We start from the raw sequence: 23,670 nt of genomic DNA, 5'->3' as shown, positions 1-23,670 counted from the left end.
TATCAAAGCAATAACATAACAACAGATACCCGGATCTCAATCCGATAAAAGGGCCGGCCTTGGTGCCTTAGACCCTGTTGATATAGTGAGGATAACTCACCTCGAAACTGCCGGCTGAAAGGATAAGATCCCGCTGCTCAAACTCTGACACGAACTCCTCCACTGAACACCAAAACAATCAACTCAATAAATACCCTTAATTACCAAAATACCCCTGGAAGACAACTGGTCAACCCTTGGACAAGGTCAAAGTCAACCCCTGACTGACTCTACTTGCCGAATCAACCCGATGACTCGCCGAGTCCCCAAGCTTAGAACTTCCCTCAATCCACGACCTAACTCGCCGAGTCACCCCGAGACTCGCCGAGTCCAACAACTCTGAGTCCACTCGCACCCAACTCACCGATTCTCGACTCAACCAGAAAATATTGGGACTCTTCGACAAGACTCGTCGAGTCCAAGAACAGACTCGCCGAGTCTAAGGCTATCTTCAACCTACTCGCCGAGTTGTTCATCCAATTCGTCGAGTTCCAGCTCATCTTCAAGCAACTCGTCGAGTCCACCCTTGTGACTCACCGAGTACCACCGGTCTGAATCCATACAGAAGCATTCCAGGCCATGCAATTGATCCAAAACATAGATCTAGCCTCCTACAACCCATCCATCACGTAAAGTGGCAAACTTTACGTGAATCCAAAGAGATCTAGGCCTTATACACTTTAGAGCTAGGGTTTGGGACATGATGGCTTCACTAAGCACTCAAACACAGGGAATTTAATGCACTCTAGACCTTCCCCATTCCAGATCTGAGGTAGCAACCTTAGATCTAACCTCCAAACTTCAAAACATACCAAGATAAGCTCCCCATAAACCCCAAAATGATGAATTCATATGAGTAACAGCCCAAGAACGAGATATTACCTCAAAAGAACGCCCCAACTGCAATGAAACTCGAATCCAAGCAAAGCCCCTTGCTCCAAGCCTCCAAACTCCCAAGATTCCTTCAACAAATACTCTTCAAGCTCCCAAATGCACTTTGATCCACTCACACACGAATGCTAAGGGTTTCTGGACTTAAGGATGAGTAAAGAGGCTAGGGGAATGGATGTTAAGCTCTTTATATAGGGCTCAACCCCGAGAATTAGGGTTTTCTCCACTCAGCACCTACTCGCCGAGTCCATCTTTGGACTCGCCGAGTAGGTCACTTGACACGCGACCAAAGTCGCGACCCTACTCGCCGAGTCCATCCATGGACTCGTCGAGTTGCCCTTCAAGATTTACACTTTTAGCCCTTCAACTCTACTCTTGATATTTCGGGATGTTACACCACCGAGTACAACAACATCAACAGCGGGACGGACACCCGTTGGTGGCCTTTATCGCCACCGAAAAGTAATAGCGACAGCGCTGCGCAGTGGCTCGGTCGTCGGCTGATGACGATGGTCAGATGGAGTTTCAGTCGGTCAGAACTGAAGGAAGTCAGGTGGTCACTTGGCGGCCGTTAGCTGGTCGGAAGATGGGCATAGTGACGGTGCATGTGATGGGAGTCATAAGGTGGCGGTGTGTTATCCTCTAGGGTTGTGGGCTACGAGTGATCCATATATACCCTATCCTCATGGAAACCTCATCCCATGTTGACACTATTAGCCCTTAATTCCAAATTTCCTTCATCTTAAGTCCAAAACTTACCAAATAAACCCTACCCTCAGAAATCTTTTCATACTAAGTCCATACTTTACCAAATATACCCTAATTCCTGAAATCCTTTTCAAATTCAGCCCATAAATTACTAAACAACCCTCAACATTAAAATCCATTGCAATTTAAGTACAATATTTACTAATTACACCTCTGCCTTCATAAATACTAACAAGGCCCACCCGAAACTTACACTTTTAACCCTCAATCTCAAAATCGTGATAGTTAGCTCCTTCGAGACCATCCTTTGATATATAAGTATTTATTTTAGGGCTACTATTCGTTAATTAATTTATTTATTTAACTAATAAATAAATCGGGTGTTGCAAGTTAAGCCATTACACTTAAATACAATTAGTGAAACAAATCACCAACACAAAACTCATCTATAAATTAGATCCAAGACACCAAATACTCTATTTGAGTTGGACATTTATAAAGTTGCAAAATTTATGAGATCTCACCCCTAAAATCCACCAAGACATGAAGAAAAAGGAAAAAATCAAGAGGTCTAGTAACATGGTTGGAAAAAGGTTGGATCTTAGACACTCACCAAGGTCCAGGAGATGTGCTAGCTGAAGAAAATGATGTTTGCCAAGTAACTACTAGACTAAGGGCTTCATTCTCCTTCAAAAATCACCAAGAAGGAGCTCACAACTTCAATAGAGACTAAATGATCATGGAACCCTAGCCTTAATGTTTTTTATATATGGCCCAAAGCTCATAATTAGGGTTTTTCACCAAATCCTGTCATGCCGTGGCAGGTCATTTAAATTTTGCGGTCCAAAACATTCCTCCACGTCGTGGTGGTGCTCTACCACGCCGTGGCCACCCAACTTAAAGTTAACACATAAAAAATTGATTCATACGTAAAACAAATGTTACAATGTGAGTATTCAAAGTATATTGTTCTCTTAAGAAAACATTTCAAAGTTCATCCAAGGCTAACCTGCTATTTATTTTTAAATAAAATCTCAAACAAATGAGTTAATTGATTCAACGAGGGAACAACCGTTGTTCCTAACTTTCATGGATATTTGGAATTGATGTAAAGATAAAGGACTGAAATGAAGCAAACGTGAAAACCTTAAAACCCTACTTCACAAACATGGCTATCAAAAGCCATTTTGCTTAAAACCCTAAACGCTTACTTGTTTGTTTAATCTTACACTCACTCTCTAACTTCTTTGTCAATCATGCGACCTCCAAGAGGCGGCGGGTTTGCTGGTCGCAGTCGTGGGGGCGGCGGTTTCAGGGGAGGAAGGGATGGAGGAGGCCGCTTCGGTGGTGGCCGCGGAGGACGAGGTGGCGGCGGTGGTCGTTTTGGTGGTGATCGGTTCAATGAAGGCCCTCCTGAAGAAGTTGTAGGTATGTTAGAATCATCTCTCACAAACACGAACAAGACAACACACATGCTTGCAAATATTTCATCAGAAAAGACTCAGTTTTGTGGAAGTAACCGGAGATAATCGTCTAATCGGCTCGGTCGTTTTCACAAAATAAAAATCTATTTAATCGGCAGTAAGCTTGATAATTACGATGTTGTTTTGAAAATTTAAAGCGTAGTTATCATTAATATTCAGACCATTCAGATGGAGTTTTAATTTGCCTGATTACTTTTAGTACTTGTTCATCAGTATGATGAAGTTCTTGTTCTTTAGACTCTCAGTTTGTTGAAAGTTTTTAATGGTGTGTGTTATTTCTTATGTGCAGAGGTATCGGCATTTGTTCATGCTTGTGAAGGAGATGCAGTCACAAAGCTAACTAATGAGAAAATACCTTACTTTAATGCCCCAATATACCTACAAAACAAAACACAGATAGGCAAAGTTGATGAAATCTTTGGCCCCATCAATGAATCAGTGAGTTATCCTCCAATTTCTCTACTCTTTTATGCAATTTTTTTTCCTTGTTTTATAGAATTCAATGCTGTAGTTTTTATAATAACCATAGTTTGGGATTCGCTTTTACTCTCTGTAACCTTTTATGCAGATTTCATGTTTTTATGGAATTTAATGCTGTAGTTTTGATAGTGATTATGATTTGGGGTTTTCTTTGTAGTTCTTCTCTGTTAAAATGATGGAAGGTATTGTAGCAACTTCTTATGCAGCTGGTGATAAGTTCTATATTGACCCAATGAAACTGTTGCCATTAGCCAGATTTCTTCCACAGCCAAAGTAAGTGTTCTCTTGCATTTTCTTAAAGTTCCTTTGTCATTAAATGGGTTAATGGCAACCAAGTATTCAAATTCTTGTAGTGTGGGTTACAAAACTTCTAATTGTACTTTTAGACTATTATTTTTGTTTCGTTTTAGTCATTTGTCTTGATTTTTAATTATTCAGGTGAAAATGACTATTTTGAAACAAATTAATAGTTCTATGATGTACAATTAGATGTTTAGTGACCTAGAGTACAAGAATTCGAATCCTTGGTTGCTATTATTGACTTTAACACTTATTAAATATCTAGACTTTTTGTCTTTGTTCTATGATATGATTTACTGTGGGTTAGATGTTTATTTGAGTTGATTAATCTCAAAGGCCCCACACGATTTGATACAATGGGATCGAGGAAGAAATAGAATGGCTCATTCCATTGAAAAAAGTTGTTTGTTTTGTCTGATTGAATGGAATGGACCATTTTGTTGATTTCCGTTCCTTAGTTCACAGAGGTGTTTTATTTTCGTATGGAAAACTACAATGTGACCTGTTTTTATTTATGTAAATTTCAATTCCCTTTTTTTAAAAAAATCATTTTCTTTTATACTCCAAAAAATTATTTAGAAAATACATATCCTCTATCAGTCTTATTGGGTTTTAATGAGCTTTTATTATGTTTAGCTTTTAGTTTTGGTAAATGAAAAATTCATTAGTCATACTTGAATAAGATCAGATTTAAAACTATGTTGTATTCGTATGATATAAAAAGTTATTATGTGATATCATCCCATTCTTATAGTCAAACCAAACATGAGTATGAAATGTAATGATTTTTCTTGTATCCTTTGTGTTATTTCATTCTCATATAAGTTTAGTAACTTACTCTTGATGTTGCAGGGGAGCAACTGGCGGAAGAGGTGGTGGACGAGGGGGCGGAAGAGGAGGTGGTAGAGGCGGTGGACGTGGTGGTTCTTTCCGTGGGAGAGGTGCTCCAAGGGGCGGTGGCTTTCGTGGTGGCGGTGGCGGCGGCTTTCGTGGTGGTGGTGGCCGTGGCGGTGGTTTCAGTAGGGGTAGAGGAAGATCATAGAATATATGATTGTTTTTAAGTACTCTATTAATAGTGCTGTTTGATTTTATGGTGTAATTCTCAAACGACTTTTAAATGCAATGGAACCATGGAAGCTCTTGTTTATTTTATACTAGGTTAAAACCTATGGTAACCAAGGGTAACAAAGCAAGGAAAACATTATTGATAATATAAAATGTTAAAGATTTATGAAATTACAAAAATATAAATTTTGTTTATACATTTATAGTGATTAGTTAAAATTAATATATATATATATATATATATATATATATATATATATATATATATATATATATATATATATATGGTTAGGTTCATTTGAGACCACCTATATTTTGTGAGACCGTGAGATGCATGTTTTTATTTTATTTTTATTTTTTTTTAATTTTTTTTAGTTAATTCATGTTCCGAAAATAATATTTAAAAAAAGAATTTTTTGATTTTTCCATTTATTTTGCATTTTAAAATTATTTTTAGAATATGTACAGTGTAATATTCTATTTAGAATATTTCACGTATTTTAAAAAAAAAATAGAATTTTATTTTATTTTATTTTTATTTTTTTTAATTAATTTAAGTTCCGAAAATAATATTTAAAAAAAGAATTTTTAGATTTTTCCATTTATTTTACATTTTAAAATTATTTTTTAGAATATGTCAGTGTAATTTAGAATATTTCACGTATTTTTCAAAAAAAAAAAAAACGGAATTTTTTTTTATTTTTTTTAAAATTTTTTAATATTTTTTTAAGTTAATTCAAGTTCCGAAAATAATATTTAAAAAAACAATTTTTGGATTTTTCCATTTATTTTGCATTTTAAAATTATTTTTAGATTGGGTCTCACGGTCTCACAAAATTAAAATGGTCTTAAATGAACCTGAACCTATATATATATATATATATATATATATATATATATATATATATATATATATATATATATATATATATATATATATATATATATATATATATATATATATATATGTGGGAAAAGTGAATATAGGGTATATAAGTTTAGGTACCCGAACACACAATAATACGTCGTTTTGTTTGATATATTCATTATAATGTTCTTAAACTTCAACCTTCAATATTATCTCTCTTATATCACATCTTTTTGTAGAACAACTATTAGGTTATATTTATTGTAGTTGAAAATGAAAATTAAGTAAGATGAAGATAAATGCGTAATTTATAAAAATCATGGAAGTAAATCAATTTAGAAGTTCAATTATAAGAACATTGGACAATTATAATGTATTATATAATACAAAACGATGTAGTATGAAGAGTTTGGGTACCTAAGCTTATATACCCTTAAGGGTATATAAGCTTTTAAGAGTATATAAGCTTATGTAACCACACGTAACAAAATAATATAATATGTTATTTTGTTTGTATATAAGCTTTTCCATATATATATATATATATATATATATATATATATATATATATATATATATATATATATATATATATATATATATATATATATATATGGAAAAGTGAATATACTTTTAAGGGTATATAAGCTTATGTACCTACACGTAACATAATATGTTATTTTGTTTAATATATTCATTATAATGTTTTTAAAATTCAACTTCTAACTTGGTTTACTTTCAAGATTTTCGAAATTTCACTATTATATTTCTCTTACATCGTATCTTTGTGCTGAACACCTACTAGGCTATATATATTGTAGTTGAAAATGAAAATTATATAAGAGGAAGATAAATGTATAATATATAAAAACCATGGAAGTAAATCTAGTTAGAAGTTAAACTACAAGAACATTAAACAATTAGAATATATTATATGAAACAAAACGACATAGTATGGTGAGTTTGGGTACCTAAGCTTATGTACTCTTAAGCGTATATTCACTTTTATATATATATATATATATATATATATATATATATATATATATATATATATATATATATATATATATATATATATATATATATATATATATTAAAAATAGTTTGATCCCTATATTATTGTTGAGCTTCAAAGTTAATAATAGTAAATTTGGATGTTTTTTTGTTAACATTGCTTCTCATTCTTTAGTCATTTTTACACTTTTTTGTCCTTGTAATCAATATTTGTACACAAAACTTTAACGGTTTGACAACTTTGATCCATTTTCTAAATACTTGCTAATTCCTACCTCTTTAATTCTTTAGCAATTTTGACACTTCTGGTTTTTGCAGTTAAAGTTTTTAAATTTTTTCATAAAAAATGAAAAAAATGGGCAAAATCCAAGCTTTTTATTCTTGCACTTTCTACGTCTGTCATATTTATCGATTCGGAAACAAGCTTCTGGGGATAAGCTTTCTAGTTTAAATAATTGAAATTACATAAATTAGGTTCTGTATGTGTAGACATTTATGCAGCGACAAATGGTTTTCATCACAACTAATAGCTTGTTTTTTGCAAATAGTTTTCGGACGATTACGGTTTGGTTGATGATTAGGTGAATCTTTAATCTTTAACTAGATGAGGAACTCCGCTTTGCGGGGTATAGATTTGTTATCAGTATAGAAAACAAGTGATTATTGATTAATTGTTTTGGTGACATTATGTTAAAGATGGATTTGTTAACAATCCATGTTAACATGAGACGATAAATATTTTAATCTTTTTTTTACTGATAATAGCAATAAGTAAGAAACCTACGACTTATATATAATAGATTCTGGAAATAATCTTCCAATGAAAGTATGTTGTTATATATTGCAGTTAATCCAATAAAATTAAAAAAATGTCGACATAAACCAAAATGAAAATTTCCCCAAAAAAGACTCTCAACCTCTTAACTTCTTTGTCTTGTCCACTTTAAGGAAAACTCGGAAGCAGGGGAAAGGTCAAATATGTCCAAAAACGCCATGCTCTCTAGCATAAGGACATGCATAGATTGACCAACAAAACTCTTCAACATTAAGGGTGAATCTGTCCAAAAAACAGTTAAAAATCAAAAGTAAAAAGCTTGTTGATGTCGATAGCCCTTATCCATTACTCTAGCAGTGCTAAAAAGGAAACAAAATTTCATTCGCATCTAAATCAATATAGTGAAACAAATGACAACAAATATGAAAAACATTGAACTAAAGCTAAGTAATAAATAGAAGTAATTTATTACTTGAACCAATTAATTTCTGTTGAATATCTTAAACTCTTAGGTGTATACAAACTCACCATTTATGTAAAGACTTAATCTAAGCTCCGTCCAAGTAATTGCCATCAATCGGATGAATTCAACCTCCTATTAATGCCTGCCAAAACATTAATACCACTATTAACCTTCTTAGGTCTATGCTAGTCCCCTATTAAACTTTAGATAAGGCAAAATAGTGCATTTCAGTGGAAAGGGTATTTTTGGTATTTTCTGTCAAAAATCCATTTAGGCATTATACTTGATACACAAGCATTACTAAATGTGGCTGATCCTATGCAATCCACACCGAAAAGCCTCCCATTTATAATTTCATTTATTCATTGTCAAAAACTAAAAAATACATGCCTTCCCATGAAAATAAGGATGCATAAAAATTAAAAGGAACCAAAGAAAGCTTTTTTAGTAAATAATTATTTAAAACAATCAGAAAATAAAAATAGTATAAGAGAAATTAGGTTAATTATGTTATACGTAGAAATTGATGACAAATATCTTTTCAGCCAAAAGAGCTTTTATATCTTTTCCCAAAATAAATCAAATCTGCAATAGATACATTCATAGTACCATGTTGTTAGTTGCATTCATAGTAACATATTGTCCAAACCAATTTTTGTTTCATATATCCTCTGATAAAATAAACACAACTAGAAATGTAATTAAATAATGAGATAAAATAAACATTTGTTATGAATCTCTAAAAATAAACTGACCTCGACTTTAGAATACGCTAGGTGAGGAGCAAGTTTCCTGCTTTCTACCCTAAACTGATCTTCATCAACAACGATTTACCTGGAATTGAGATCAGATCACCAACAGATGAATAATGGTAAGTTGTAGGGTTGTCTTAAATATGATTTTCAAATCTTTTATAACAACTATCTTCTAAAATATCGTATCAAACACCTATTTAAATCAACAAAGTTATGTTTTATATATTTACAATATATTATTCGTATATAGATCATTAAAAATAATGAAAAACAAAAAGTAATAAGGGATGGATTTGGTAGAATAAAATTAAATCAAAGTAAAAAAACATAACATAAAACGTAATGATGCATTAAAATAAAGGAGTGGGGGAATTAAACACATCCAAAATAGAAATTACCGCCAAATCCAGCCAAATCCAGCCAAATCCAGCCAAATCCAATGACATCTGTTCATAAAAGCAAAAAACTTCACTTTTAAATCTGTGTGAATCTAGCCACTAATTGTTTGAAATTATGAGATCAAATAAATGGCAATCTCTGAAATTCTTGTACTTGAGCCAAACAAAAACAGAACATCAGAAAACTTGATATTTTAAGTCTTATAAATAGCAATTAACAAACACAATACTGGACAATAAATTGGCATGATCAGAAACAAATAAAGGCAGATACACTTGCACCAACTCACAGATGTCTACAACATAAATTTACTACGTTAAAGAACAAAAAACAATCAAGAATAATAAACATTTTACAAAGCGTTCATAACTAACACAATAATTATAGTAAATTTCACAAAATAATAGATTGATACCCGATGCAATTTGATAACCCTTATTCAAACCCCTTCATGTTCCAATTTGGTTCATCTTCATCTAGATCTGAAAACCGTTTTTCAAGACGAAAAGAAAATATAGATGAGATTTCGATAGAAAACTAAACACATTAACTTAGGAAGATGTAGATTTCGAACCTGAGAAAGGATATCTTCAAAAAAGTCAGAAGCGTGAAGCTTGAACTAAAATCGAACCACATTTGCTTCTTTTCTTATTAGTATTATAACCAAAAGCCCCCAATTGGTTTAGTCGAGAATAGGTTGTAAATAGAAAGAGAACGCAATCAGAGTACAATTTTAGAGAAAGGGGAGAAGGTTGATGGAGCAGGGAGGTGGTAGAATTGATCCTCAAGATTAATACTATCAATTATCAAAAAAATACAGTAAATGCTGCAAGATTTTGGACAATGCGGTAGCGGTAGATTCTAAAAAATGAGGCAAATAGATAAAGGGAGGTGATATTTCCACGGTTTCTTTTTATTCATCCACGTATTTTTAAAGGTAAATGTCTATTATGCCCTTCATTTATTAGGGATTAGAAAATCATATCTTAGACTAAGGTAGTGTTTGTTTTTTGTCTGCAGATCTGCGAGACGTCTTCTGTCTGCGCCGTGCAGACCACGCGCAGACATTAGTCTTCGCAGACTGTTTGTTTTTTTTGAAGATTGCAGACCTAAAAATGTCTGCACGCCCTCTTCTTGGCGCAGATGTGGACCAGAGTCTTCTAACATCTTCAGACATCTTCTAGCTTAAAAAAACATATATATCTTTATTTTTTTTAAGTTTTTTTTTAATTTATATTTTTTCTAACTTTATTAATGATAAACAATATGAAAAAAAAAATTACAAAACTTAAAAAAAAACATTTGACGATACAAACATGATATTTTTAACAAATTTATAAATAAAAATTTATTATAATAATAGTCGTTGAAGTTGTTTATATAAATATGAAAAAAAAATCATAATATATTCTTATATTTTTTTGCCAAAATTTTGTAAAACTTTATTTAATAGAGTATCATCAATTTCTCGAGAAATATTTATCGTACGTTTTTAATAGATTTATTTGAAAAAATCGAAGTTTATTTCCATCTATTTATGTATCAAATTCTTTGATCACTAATTATAATGTTTAGTTATAACTTTGCAATCAAAGTTGTTGGTTTTTATCAAATATGTATATGAATTAATACCATTTTTATTTTTATTTTTTATATAATAATACATAAAAGTTGATCTAGATTCGTTATATATTTATAATAAAGTCATAAAAATATATAAAAAATTCGCTTTGAAGTTTTAAAAAATCAGTTTATTTAGATTTCAGTTTATTTTAATAGCTCGCAGATGTTAAAAAAACAAACAATCTTCTTTTTTCAGACTGCATTCGTTTGGTCCACCTCTTCTACTGCAGAGGTCTACAGATGTGGTCCGCAGACTGCAAACATTTTGCCTCAGAAAAAACAAACAACACCTAAGAGACCGTGACTCTCTCTCTCTCTCTCACCATAAAACCAAAAACCCACATCACATCCGGCGCTCCCTCATACATCACAAATCACTGGTTTCCCTCTCTTCTCCGATGGTTCTTGCCAACGAAAACCCGACCATCTTTCGTCTCTCTACGATATTGTCTCCCTAATCCCACTCCTGATGCAGTCTGCAATGTGTTCTAAACAAGAAATCGCGAGGATTTGAAACACCTATATCAAGAGCTCGTAGTTCAGGCCCTTGAATGTACCTATATGTTGCTGTATCTCTAAACCCTTCTTCAATCATCAAAAACATGTTCTGATTAAACACGGTGGTGCTTCTTTGGCGATGCAATCATCATAGTAAAAGTCAAGTGATTCATTGTGTATGTTTCATTTGTGACCTGTGATAGAGCTTAAATTCCCATGTTATTAACAAAACCTGTGAAACCCACTTCAAGAAACACACAAAACTGAGTCAAAGAAAGTCAAACTCAGGTTGTGTGAAAACCACTTCTGGCAAGAAAGTTAAAGAAGCCAAAAAAAAATCCAGTAAGAAAATCAGTTTGTGTGTCAAACTCAGAGTCGGTTCTTCCAAACTAGCATTGAGCAAAAGGATCATTCATTTTTCAAAAGTCTGCATAGATAAATTAATTGCCATAAGCTTTTTGAATCTGATTTTAATGGTGTTGTGTAATGGTGTATTTTGCATTTTTGCTTGATTTTAACAACTTGATTTTGCCAACCTGCAACTTATTTTGATATGTGCTCTGTAATGGTGTTTTTTGTATCTAGAAAGAGCTTTGAAACTGAAAATAGCTTTGCAGATGACCTTCTCCGGCGAACGTGGTTTTACCCCGGCAAATTTCTGGTTTGTGTTTAGAGTTTTTCCTGTTACTTCATGTGTATCTTGATGGTACCTTGAAGGATACAGAAGGAAGATAAATTGAACCTATTTATACTAAGGAGCTGGATTTAAGTAAACCTAAGTTATATTTTGGGCAATTGTTTTTTTTTTTTTTTTTTTTTTTTTTTTTTTTTTTTTTTTTCGTGGCATGATAGGAAAGAGAAGGATCCATTTTATTTTTATAAAGCAGGGTCATAATTGTCATTTACTTAAAAAAATCTGTGGAAATATCAAAAATGTCCGTGGATATATCAGCTCCCTAAAACATATTTTGATCGGAGACATTGTGTGTTAGGTATTGTAAGAGACTTCGACCAACCAAAGTAAAGGCAACGATGAGCCTGTGATGACATGATCAAGAAAATGAGTATTGAATAAATTATCTAAAATCGAAAAAGTAGAGCTTAGGCCGTGTTTGGCTTAGCTTTTAAAAGCTCAAAAGTTCTTTTTCAAAAAGTTACAAAAAATCAGGAAATCCTGACTTTTCCAAAAAGTTGTTTTTCCTTGTATTAAAACTCCAAAAGTTACTAGCATACCAAATATCTTTTTGTTTTTTTTCTTTTACAAAAAAGACTTTTAGCTGTGAAAAGGTAAGCCAAGGGCTATTGGTCTCATGCTCTCCTTGTTGGCGTTCTTTACTTCTTCGCAGAACACATGTCACGTGAATGAATACTGCATACATGAACAATTAATCAGTTGAAGTAATTGTGGCTACCTGAAGACGGATTCCATTGTGGTTACCTGAAATCGAATTCCACCTTTCTGTAGAGGAAAAAGAATTAAACGGTTAAACAAAAGCGATAACCAGTGGTGGCGTCAAACAAAGACCAACAACAGAAAACCGAGATGGTGCAGTCAATCTTTGGAAGTCGAGGCTGGTAGAAGCAGGCAGTCATAGCGGTGTCCATGGTAAATGGAGATGATGGTCAGATGGTGAACCCTAGCAGACGTAAGCGAAGGTGGAGGTGGGAGAGGATGATGGTGGGTGGGATCAGAAGTGGTGGATGGCACTGAAGGGAACGGGGAAAATCTTTTAAAGTCATGTGTGCTGCTGCTAGAATCCAACGCAGCAGATGATTTCAACGGCCTCGACGGTGGCCGACAGTGAGTGATGGATGTGAGGCTGACGTTAGATGTAGGTGAAGTTGATGCTGTTCCTCCCACTTCTTCGGAGAAATAGATGAGATGGTGGTGGAGGTATGCAAAAATCGACTATGGAACTAACTTTCACAACATATATTCAGATAAATAGCAAAAATAAAAAAAAATCAAGAACTTCTAAGCTGGAGGCGGAAAGTGAACGGGTAATCGAAGGAGGAACATTTTGTGAGAAAAGGCGGAGAAAAGAAGCAGAGTTTTCGATGGAGCTAATCAAACCGAAGCACCGCTAACGACGAGGGAAGAAGAATACACGGGAATGGAAGAAGAAAACGAGCGTGAGAAGAGTGAGAAGATGCAGCAAAAGAAATCAAGTTAAAAATTAGAACAATCGGGAAAATATCAGAACTGGAAAGGGACACCAATCGTAATCTGATTGGGTTACAAAATAGGTGAGCAATAGCCAAACTCCAAGTTAGTGGTAGAGGGATCGGCTTTGGAGTATAGGCACATGTCCACAAAGAATTGAAAAAATGCATAAAATGCTCCCACATAAAAAAACAGCAGCAAACAAACCATCCATAAACAAATCACCACTCTTGTCAAAATCTTAGGAGCTTTGATGATCCTCCCTCTCTCTCTCTCTCTCTCTCTATATATATATATATATATATATATATATATATTTCGAGTCAAGTCAAAGTCAAACAAAGTCAACAAGTCAAACCGGACGACTCAATTAGCCCTTGCGTATTAGGGTTTACGTTGTGTATTTACTAAACAACCCGCTATTTTATTGAGAAAACATCATTTGGAAAATCTGTATGATTGAATTTTTCCTAAGCCTTAAATGCGGTAAACAATGAACCAAAGCGATAAAACACTAATGCACACTCATCGGGGGTGTGTAAGACACTAAAACATAACAATAGTCAATTTCGAGTCAAGTCAAAGTCAAACAAAGTCAATAAGTCAAACCGGACGACTCAATTAGCCCTTGCGTATTAGGGTTTACGTTGTGTATTTACTAAACAACCCGCTATTTTAATGAGAAAACATCATTTGGAAAATCTGTGATTGAATTTTTTTCTAAGCCTTAAATGCGGTAAACAATGAACCAAAGCGATAAAACACTAATGCACACTCATCGGGGGTGTGTAAGACACTAAAACATGGCTTAATGGGGTTTACGGACCTTACATTGCGAAGCCGGACACTCAAAAAGGTCACAAACGAAACCTCTCTCAATCGTTTTCACTCTATCTCTTTCTATTTGAAATCTCTCCCAATAATTCCCGTAACTTTTTGAAGTCATTCGGGTCATTCCGACCCTTAACCGGGTCAAAAATCGCTTAAAACGGAGTTAGAACCGGTAAAATACCCTAAAAGACCCGAAACCCCCTTTATAGGATTGAAGCCTCTTAAGGCCGAAAGTCCTCTTAGGGACCAAACCCAAAGGCTGCTGAACTGAAACCAAAAGGAACAAACCCAAAGGATGCTGAACCAAAACCAAGATGACCGAACCCGAAGGGTGCTCTCGGGCCCAAACCTCGCACAAGACCTGAACCCGAAGGTCCTCTCGGGACCGAACCTCGCAACCAGGGGACCGAACCCTTCAGTCCATTTCGCCTTCACCCCATTCTGCCCCATCTCACCTTCGGACCGAACCTCCATTTCGCTTCTTGCTACTTTCGGTCCATTTCTCTTTCAGGCCTAACATCAGGAGGACCGAATCTCGGCCAGGACCGAGAGGCCATGCAGAAAGCCAAGTTTTTCCCGGTTTTCGACTACGACTTCATTTTAACTTCGTTTTTCATCGTTTTAACACGAGATTTTCACCCAAACTTTATTTTAACATTTAGGGACTCATATCTACTAATTTACCACGTTTTTTTGGGATAAAACCTTATCCAAGAAGAGTGGATGAAGTACAAAGGTGGAGTGTTGACTTTTCCTTGTATTATGACACAAGCAACCACCATACCTACTCCATGACTAACTTACACTCCTCCCCACCATACCTTTTCACTTCCTTGTACTTTCTACCTCTCTCACAAATTATTCCCACATTTTTAGAGCTGGACACTCATCCTCTCTCCTCATTTCACTCACTTGCTTTCATTTCACCACAGATTAAACACTTTTCTCTCTCAATCCTCTCACCAAAAATTCGAGATTCAAGGGACTTCTTCTAAGTTTTCTCCCTCTTTTGGTAAGTATATTCATCCTCCACATAATTATTTCACTTCCTCTTACTCCAAATCATAGATTGCTTACACAAATTCCATCACATTAGTGTTAGATCTTCGAACCTTCAAGACATCTTCTTAGTGTTCTTGAGTGGAATACTACATTTCTCCATCATCCATCTACTGAAATCACTCAAGGTGAGTTCATAACCCTACATTTTCATATTTTCTTATGTTTTAAGGGGGAGAATACAAGTTAAATCATCAAGAACACAACTAAATGATTCTAATAGCTTACATCAGAAAAGTTGGACTCCATTCACGGACTGTTTTGGTCAACTAAAACATTTTTGTTTTCAAAACTGTACAAGGTGAAAGTAGTTCAAGTTCTTAGCTTTAAAATGGATACTTGCACATCTCCATACGATTTTTCTACAATTTATGGTGATTTTTTCAAAACTGCCTATCATTTCAAGAACCAATTCGGACCAGTCTTTGTTTATGGACGTTTTCACCTAAGTTTGAGGTCACTAAAAATCATGGAAAATTTTATGAACAAGCTAGACTCATTAACCAAACTCCCAGAATTTACAGATTCTGATTTGGATCTATTATGAAGTTTTTATAAATCTTTTAATAACAGTGATTGAAGCTGTTACTAACAGAAAAATGCTAACATATTATTATCACCTTGTAACATGTTGAACAAGGTGTATATGTTTATGTGAATGTATGTTATTGCAAATGAATGACATTTTATCTTGGTATATGAACATGCATCATTTAATAAATGGATTTTGATATAGATATACATATGAAATATGAAGGATAACACGATTGTTGTAATCAAAGTACATCCATTTTACTCAAACAATTGAATGAACTACGTTGAATATAATTTACGTATGTTACCATTACTACCCTTGTTTTGATAAACTATAATAGGTGTGGTTTATGATACATTACATAACACACTCATACAAAAAGGGTACATTTATATAATAAGAGATTTTCATTACATTACCGGTAAATTTGTTAAAGACTTTGTGAGACATTTGCTTCACATTTACCATTAAGTCCTGTATTGTAACCAGAGTCTCCTGGAGGGAGAGCATGATAGTTGTATATAGATCTATATTGGGTTTGACAAACCCACACCTTAACTGCATGCAACAGTTAGATCGGCAGGTTTGGGGTGACAAATGTTATAAACATTTCCGACGCCTAAAGAACGTCGTTTCAGGCCAACCAGGTCATAGCATGGTTATAATGAACTCACAGAAAGTATTAACAAGCATAAAAAATTACAGGAATTTCATTTAATTCAAATGCGTTTATTTCGATTTAAACACATATCCTTTCTATTAGTAAGAGAGGTTACTGATACATTTTGGTCTTCGGATATAAGACTACATTACACATTTTACGGAAAATATCGGATTTTTCTGAAACAAACATGACATTTACAAGAGAAAGATTTTTATCAAGTTTGAAAACAAAAGCTTATGAACTCACCAACCTTTGTGTTGAAACTTTTTCAAACAACTTGTATTCTCAGGAAATCACTAAACAGGTATGAAAAGTGCATTTTGAGGATGGGACGTTAAGGCATCAATATTTCATGTTTTTGTCAACATATTGTAATTGATTTGGAAACATGTAACTCATACAATGATGTAACTCTTTCAATTATATATATGTTGGTTGTTTTTGCTTAAATTACTATTGCAATTGTGGTTATGATACTATACATGAAGTCCTCCACCCCCAGACGTTTCCGCCATCCTTGGTTTGGGGGTGTGACATATATATATATATATATATATATATATATATATATATATATATATATATATGTGTGTGTGTGTGTGTATGTGTGTGTGTGTGTGTGTGTAAAAGATCAAATGAGAACCAAAAAAGATTAAGAACCCTAAGAACCAATATTTTTATGTAACATCCCAAAAATACATGCCAAAAATTTCATTTTTAAATACGTAATTATAAAACCAACAGTGTAATAAAACATCCGTAATATCATGTCATGTCAAAACCAAAGTAGAAATAATCAAACGTGTTATCATAAAATAATATCAGAGTGTAATCCCAAAGATCTCATGTGCGGAAAACCATAGTGTGATGCACTGCGATCAAGCCGACTCCTTTCCTTTAAACACGAGTACCTGAAACCAAAACTGAAAACCGTAAGCACGAAGCTTAGTGAGTTCCCCCCACTGCACCACATACCATTTAATCACATAACACACACACACACACACACACATATATATATATATATATATATATATATATATATATATATATATGTATATTGCCGGGCATATCTGGGTGCCCGACCTACCCCTTCGGTCCTTACGACCGGATACTGTCGGGCATATCTGGGTGCCCGACCTACCCCTTCGGTCCTTACGATCGGATACTGCCAGGTATATCTGGGTGCCCGATCTACCACTTCGGTCCTTGCGACCGAATACTGCCAGGCATATCTGGGTGCCCGACCTACCCCTTCGGTGCTTGCGACCGAATACTGGGGACTATTTCACCCCTACTGCTACCACATAACACATATCACATAGCATCATATCATACTCGCACATAAACATAACACAGGTAGTAGCAACCCTAGATGAATATCACAGAGACCATCATCTATCATACAACTCCACTGGTGGGCCGACATTGTGGTCGTAGACCCACCGCTATTGGAAGGTAACTCACCTCACACTGCTGAAGTCCCGAAGACACAATCCCACACTTGTTGAACTCCCGCATACTCGACCCCATCTGCTGGCTGACAGATTCCCGAACTGTCAACACCAAAATAACACCCAATTAATAATTGGGTCCCAATACATAACCATAAGTACATTCTTTGGGTAATTACTACATTACCCCTAGCTTGGCTTATTCAAGCCCAAGGCCCAATCCATAGGCCCAAAGTCGACTAGGAATCAAAGCCCAACACATGGCCCAATTTTCCAAATTGGGCCTAGGCCTATACATAGTCTCATTCTAAGGCCCAACAACATATAATCATTAAGGCCTAACTATAGCCCATCTATGGCCTAATTTTCCAAATTGGGCCCAAGCCCCTTACATGGGACTTACCCTAGGCCCATTAAATTATTTAGCCCATATAATTATTCTTGGATGGCCCATTAATAATCCAATCATTAAGGCCCAACAATAAACCCAAGTAAAGTTAGGGTTTCACATAAAATGCTGATTAGGGTTAAGTTTCCTACTTAACCCATTAAGGAAGTATTCCTCTAAGGGCTTAATCCATTAAGTCCATCATTCTTCTAAATAAGTCATATGGTGTGATTGGGCTTAATCACACAATTCCATTCCAATGGCCCAAATGTGGGTCTCGATAAGTCCAAGCCCATAATCCCAAATTAGAGTTTTCACATGAAATGATGATTAAGGTTCAATGTTTCTTTCTTAACCCATTAAGGACTTAATCCATTAAGTCCATTATGCCCTACGCTAGTTTGCCAATGATTATTAATTATCATTTAAGATTTAATAATTAATTATTGTGTGTGTCCTAAGTAGTTTCCACAAATTAGGGTTTTATTGGCATTATGGTGTTCCAATCCAAATATTAGCCCATTTATCAATTTGTTGGCCTTTTATGACAATTAGGGCTTTATTGGGCCTAATAAGCCCACTAAAATCTTATTAAGCCCATATGGGTTTAATTGGGTCCATTAGAGTCCATTAAGCTTCATTGGACCCATTAGAGATCCTTTAAGCCCATTAGGGTTTCTAGCACCCCAAACGAATCTATCACAAGAGGCAAAGCGCACCGCCACCCGACACGGCGGCCGGTGGCGACAGCCACCACCCTAAGGTGGTGGTTTTCAATTTCATTTCATTATACTTTAGCTAATTACACTTTACAATGCCTTAACCAAAAATAAACACACACTTACTACATTAAACACACACAAACCACCTTGAGGTGGCCGACGATGGTGCATAGCGGCAGCCACCACCTCACGGTGGTAGTGGTGGCTGTTTTCAGTTTTCCGACCAAATGAAATCACCCATCACACACACCTATATGCATTTCTGCTTGCAAAACGAATCCAACACCCACCTGTGGTGGGCGGCGACGACAGCAACACTCTAGTGGCAATCAATGGCGGATTGCGGTGACAGCAAGGAAATGGCCACCATGGTGGGAAGCCATGGTGGTTCCCATGTTTTTTCCGGCCAACACAAGGCATACACACACACACACACTAACACAAGTCAAGCAAGGGGAACACACCCAATCACATCCACGCCCACGGTGGCTCACGACAGTCGAAGAGAAACGCCATCCACAACCGCACCCACTGCTCGATAAGGCGATGGCGGCGATAGCTTGACGACAAAAGAAGAAGAGACGAAGTGGTGGCGTAGCAGCAACACAGAATGGAGCGGAGAGGAGAGGAGATCCGTCGCCGTAGCAGTGGAGGAAGAAATAAACGGGGTTTTACATTTTAGCTTATAATTATTTGTAATTTATGACATACATGTTTACAAATGTTATAAAAGGACATTTTTGTCAATTATTCATTAAAAAAAATAACGATATCATCGTAAATAAATACAAATCTTAGTCCATTTCAATAAACATAAAACACCAGGGGCATGTCAGTAAATATTATGAAATCAAAACCCATTTTCTTAATCAACTTACATCAAATTCAAAAAATCAGGTCAAGATCTGATATCTATTTCCTATCAATAAGTTCATCTTCTTACTCCCACTTTTTCAACGATCACTGAGAGCAACATTGACGACGATCAACACCACCGTCAATGATATGATCATAATCCTTTCCTCCGATGACTTCTGCCACTTCCGTCTCCACTTTCCGATGCCGATACCGTCGGTGTCGACTAGTTACCGCCTCCAAAACCGACATCACTGTCGTACCTCACCAGATCGTCGACCGCCGACCACCAGACGAAGGATCTATCACCGTCTCAGACCGTTGTTTCCTCTACCGCTGCTTCATATCATCGTTGTCCCCGGTGAGTTGAAACTCTGGTGAAAAATATTATGTGATATTATAACTGCAAAAGGCATACGAAGGTTGGATGTGTGTAGAGAGAGGGAGAAACAGATCCTGATCTACAGTCGTTGACGTAGATCTATATTGATGATGAATTAATGAAGCTACGTATGGTGGTCTTTCCGATGGAGTAAATGAAATTCCGGTCGTGATTTTCACCTTGACAAAGTTCCGACAATAGCTTCTCTGGTGATATTAATGAGATGCTCGAACAATTGCAGGTACATATATATCATATCTAAGATTATCACAATATTTGTTTTCTTAATTTCGTTTTTTTTTTTTTTCCTTTGCTTAGTATCATTTTTTTTCATTTGATTCAATCGAGATGCTGAACATTTATGTGATTGCTAGTTGTCACATTTTCATTTTACTTTTATAGAGATGCCTAATTACTAGCTGCCATATATAGCTCCTTTTATATTTATTATTTCTAACATATTTATTTAAATATTAGATGGAATATTCATTAAAAATCGGTCAATAGCAACTTTTATTAGGTTTTTCATATGCTATTTGAATTATCAACGTATTTTTATTCTAATTGCTTTTGATATATTAGTACTTAAGACAAATATGAATAAGTTAACTTTTAAATAATACAAGCTTTAAGTCAAGTATAAATTGCATATATTAGTAAATGAAATTTTAATATGTGATTGATTTTGTGGAAGTTAATGATATTAATATATTAAAAGTTCTTAACTGCTGTGTTAAACTGTGAATGAATGTATCAGCTGTGTAATAAACTTGGCTGGAAAGTTTGTGTATTAAACGGTGAATTAAAAGGAGTGAATTAACTGTGAATTAACTGTATTAAGTTGTGAATTGACCGTATTAAGCTGTGTTTATTTTTATAAATTTTTTATTTGCTTTTGAAATATAAGATGAAATATGCATTATACAAAGATGTGTTTTTTCTTAAATTTTAATTAAAATATGAATTAAGTTTTGAATTCATTATATTAAGTTGTGAATTTTGTATTCTAAATAGTAAATTGATTGTATTAAGTTATGATTTCACTGTATTAAACTGTGATTTTTTAATTAAGGTTGTGTTAATACATTATTTTTTATAAGTTTAAAATACAAACACATTATTTTTTTTTTATAACTTTTAAGATTTGAATGCATGATTTCTTTTTGTACAAATCTTATTGTTTCAATAAAAAACATAAGTTTTTCTGTAATGTTTTTTATAAGTTTTAAGTTACCAATGTATGATTTTTATAAGTTTTAAGCTGTGAATGCATTATTTTTTATATAGAATATCATGATTTTTTATAAGTTTTAAACTACGAATGTATGATTTTTATAAGTTTTAAGCGGTGAATAAATGATTATTTGTACAGTATTTAAGTGCTTCAATGGAAAACATAAATTTTAAATTTTGAACGTTATAAATAAATGAATTTTTTGAAGTTTATATTTTCTTATGTTATTATTTTATCAAAAAATGTCAATTTACATTTTAATTTGAGAATATGGTTGTGAATATATAATTTTTGTGTATTAAACTATGAATTTATTGTATTAAGAATTGAATTTTGTATATTAAACTTATGATTGATTGTATTAAGAGTTTTAAGTTGATAATATTGTTGTAAATTTATACTTTTTCTGTATTAAATTGTGATTTTTTTTATAACAAGTTGTGAACTTTATGTATTAAGCTGTGATTTTTATGTGTTAAACTGTAAATTAACTGCATTAAACTATGAATTTTCAGTTTAAATTGTGGATTGATTATATTAAACTGTTAATTTTGTGTTTAAACTGTGATTTTTGAGTTTAAAATTTTAAATTGACTGCATTAAACTGTGTATTTTCTGTTTAAACTGTAAATTAACTGTATTAAGCTGTGAATTTTAAATGAATTTTGTGTTAAAATATGAATGATTTATGTATGAATGTTTGTATTAATTTACCGGATATATTTATTTTTTGTGTTGTATAAATATGTAAGAGTATTAATTTTTATAATTATTTTGCATTAAAGTCATAATAAGTGAATTAATTGGTTTATTAAATTGTGAATATAGTATTTAACATGCCAGTTAATGATTATATATACAGATCTATTTTGGAAAAAAAAAGATGATTGCAACAATGACACATGTGGTTAGTGGTAACGTGTTGTAGTTGGTGGTGGTGGTGATAGAGTTTGAATTTATATTTTTTAAATATGTGAATTAGTGTATAATGGATTGTATTATGTTATGTTGTTGATTTTATGTATTAAACTAAAAACGAACTGTATTAAATTAAATATTTTATATGAAATTTGTGTTAAAATATGAATGAATGTATCCATGAAAATATTAAAGTGTGTATTAGTGAATTTATATACTTATTAAACTGTGAATACAACTTATATGCGATATATTTTTTAAAGAAATCTACAACTTAGAAAAACATTGAATTTGTCAAAACATAATATATTTTGGCTGAAAAAATAAAAATTATTACCAAAGAAATCAGAGCTACAATGTTTATTCTATTAAGTTGTGAATAAAACTATAAAAAAATGTTATTGAATTCAATATTAGTCCGGTAGCAGTCGACGGTGGTGTGGCGACGGTCCGACAATGATCCGACGGCAAGTGACATGTAGATTGTAAACTACGGAATCAAAAAGTTTGCTTAATAGAATATAAATGTTAGATTAGTCAAAAAATCAATTAATAAAAACATTTAAAAAAATGTTTCTTATGGTTCTTAACCTTTTTGGGTTCTCATTTGAACCTCTCCCTGTATATATATATATATATATATATATATATATACACACACTAGTAGGATACCCGCGCGATGCAGCGCCGACGATTTGTTTCATTCCGGCGATTAGTTTCCATCCAAAACTTTGTTTTGTTTCCATGTTCATAAAATTGTTTTCTTTTGGTATATAAAGTTTTGTTTCCATGTTCATCAAATTGTTTTCTTTTGGTATATAATTTCATTTTCATATAGGTAGGGACGGATCTTCTTGGGGGCCAGGAGAGGTTGTGGCCCCCTGTTTTTTTTTTTTTTTTTTTTTTTTGATCACAACTAGTCATTAAGTATTAAAATTTTTATATATTAGACCGAAAAGCTATAAAATTTGGCTTTGGCCCCCTGTTCTCCAAGACACCGACTCAACAATAAAACAATTTGACAACTTTTCTAAATTTTAATAATAATTTTAATTACAATATTTAATTTGAATTTTGACATATAAAAAAGTTCATTTTA

The 23,670-nt window shown here is 33.7% G+C and overlaps 1 protein-coding gene and 2 long non-coding RNA genes across 3 annotated transcripts; 2 read left to right on the top strand and 1 right to left on the bottom strand.

Annotated features, from left to right (window-relative positions):
• Nucleotides 1-2,819: 2,819 nt before the first annotated feature.
• Nucleotides 2,820-5,054, top strand: LOC145013235 (H/ACA ribonucleoprotein complex subunit 1-like protein 2). Its single transcript, XM_078972043.1, has 4 exons — nucleotides 2,820-3,066; nucleotides 3,412-3,560; nucleotides 3,760-3,875; nucleotides 4,755-5,054. The coding sequence occupies exons 1-4, from the start codon at nucleotides 2,895-2,897 to the stop codon at nucleotides 4,942-4,944; spliced, it is 627 nt and encodes a 208-aa protein (XP_078828169.1). The 5' UTR covers nucleotides 2,820-2,894; the 3' UTR covers nucleotides 4,945-5,054.
• Nucleotides 5,055-7,624: 2,570 nt separating this feature from the next.
• Nucleotides 7,625-10,119, bottom strand: LOC145011470 (uncharacterized). The gene is made up of 6 exons (XR_013664116.1): nucleotides 9,819-10,119; nucleotides 9,660-9,726; nucleotides 9,244-9,291; nucleotides 8,846-8,924; nucleotides 8,156-8,232; nucleotides 7,625-7,909 (listed from the first exon to the last, which is right to left on the bottom strand). It is a non-coding gene; the product is annotated as an uncharacterized LOC145011470 (long non-coding RNA).
• A 9,868-nt stretch (nucleotides 10,120-19,987) lies between these two features.
• LOC145007999 (uncharacterized) lies at nucleotides 19,988-22,736 on the top strand. Its single transcript, XR_013663220.1, has 2 exons — nucleotides 19,988-20,660; nucleotides 22,516-22,736. It is a non-coding gene; the product is annotated as an uncharacterized LOC145007999 (long non-coding RNA).
• The last annotated feature ends 934 nt before the right edge of the window (nucleotides 22,737-23,670 follow it).

Source organism: Lactuca saligna, chromosome 8 (genome assembly GCF_052625555.1).
Source record: "Lactuca saligna cultivar CGN05327 chromosome 8, ASM5262555v1, whole genome shotgun sequence".
Classification (NCBI taxonomy): Eukaryota; Viridiplantae; Streptophyta; class Magnoliopsida; order Asterales; family Asteraceae; genus Lactuca; species Lactuca saligna.
This window is presented reverse-complemented; position numbering and strand designations above follow the sequence as displayed.

Bases quoted from the DNA above. Each gene is read 5' to 3' on its own strand.
- LOC145013235 (XM_078972043.1), top strand. From the start codon at position 2,895: ATGCGACCTCCAAGAGGCGGCGGGTTTGCTGGTCGCAGTCGTGGGGGC. The intron at 3,067-3,411 runs GTATGTTAGAAT...TCTTATGTGCAG, and splicing joins CCCTCCTGAAGAAGTTGTAG to AGGTATCGGCATTTGTTCAT. The intron at 3,876-4,754 runs GTAAGTGTTCTC...TTGATGTTGCAG, and splicing joins AGATTTCTTCCACAGCCAAA to GGGAGCAACTGGCGGAAGAG.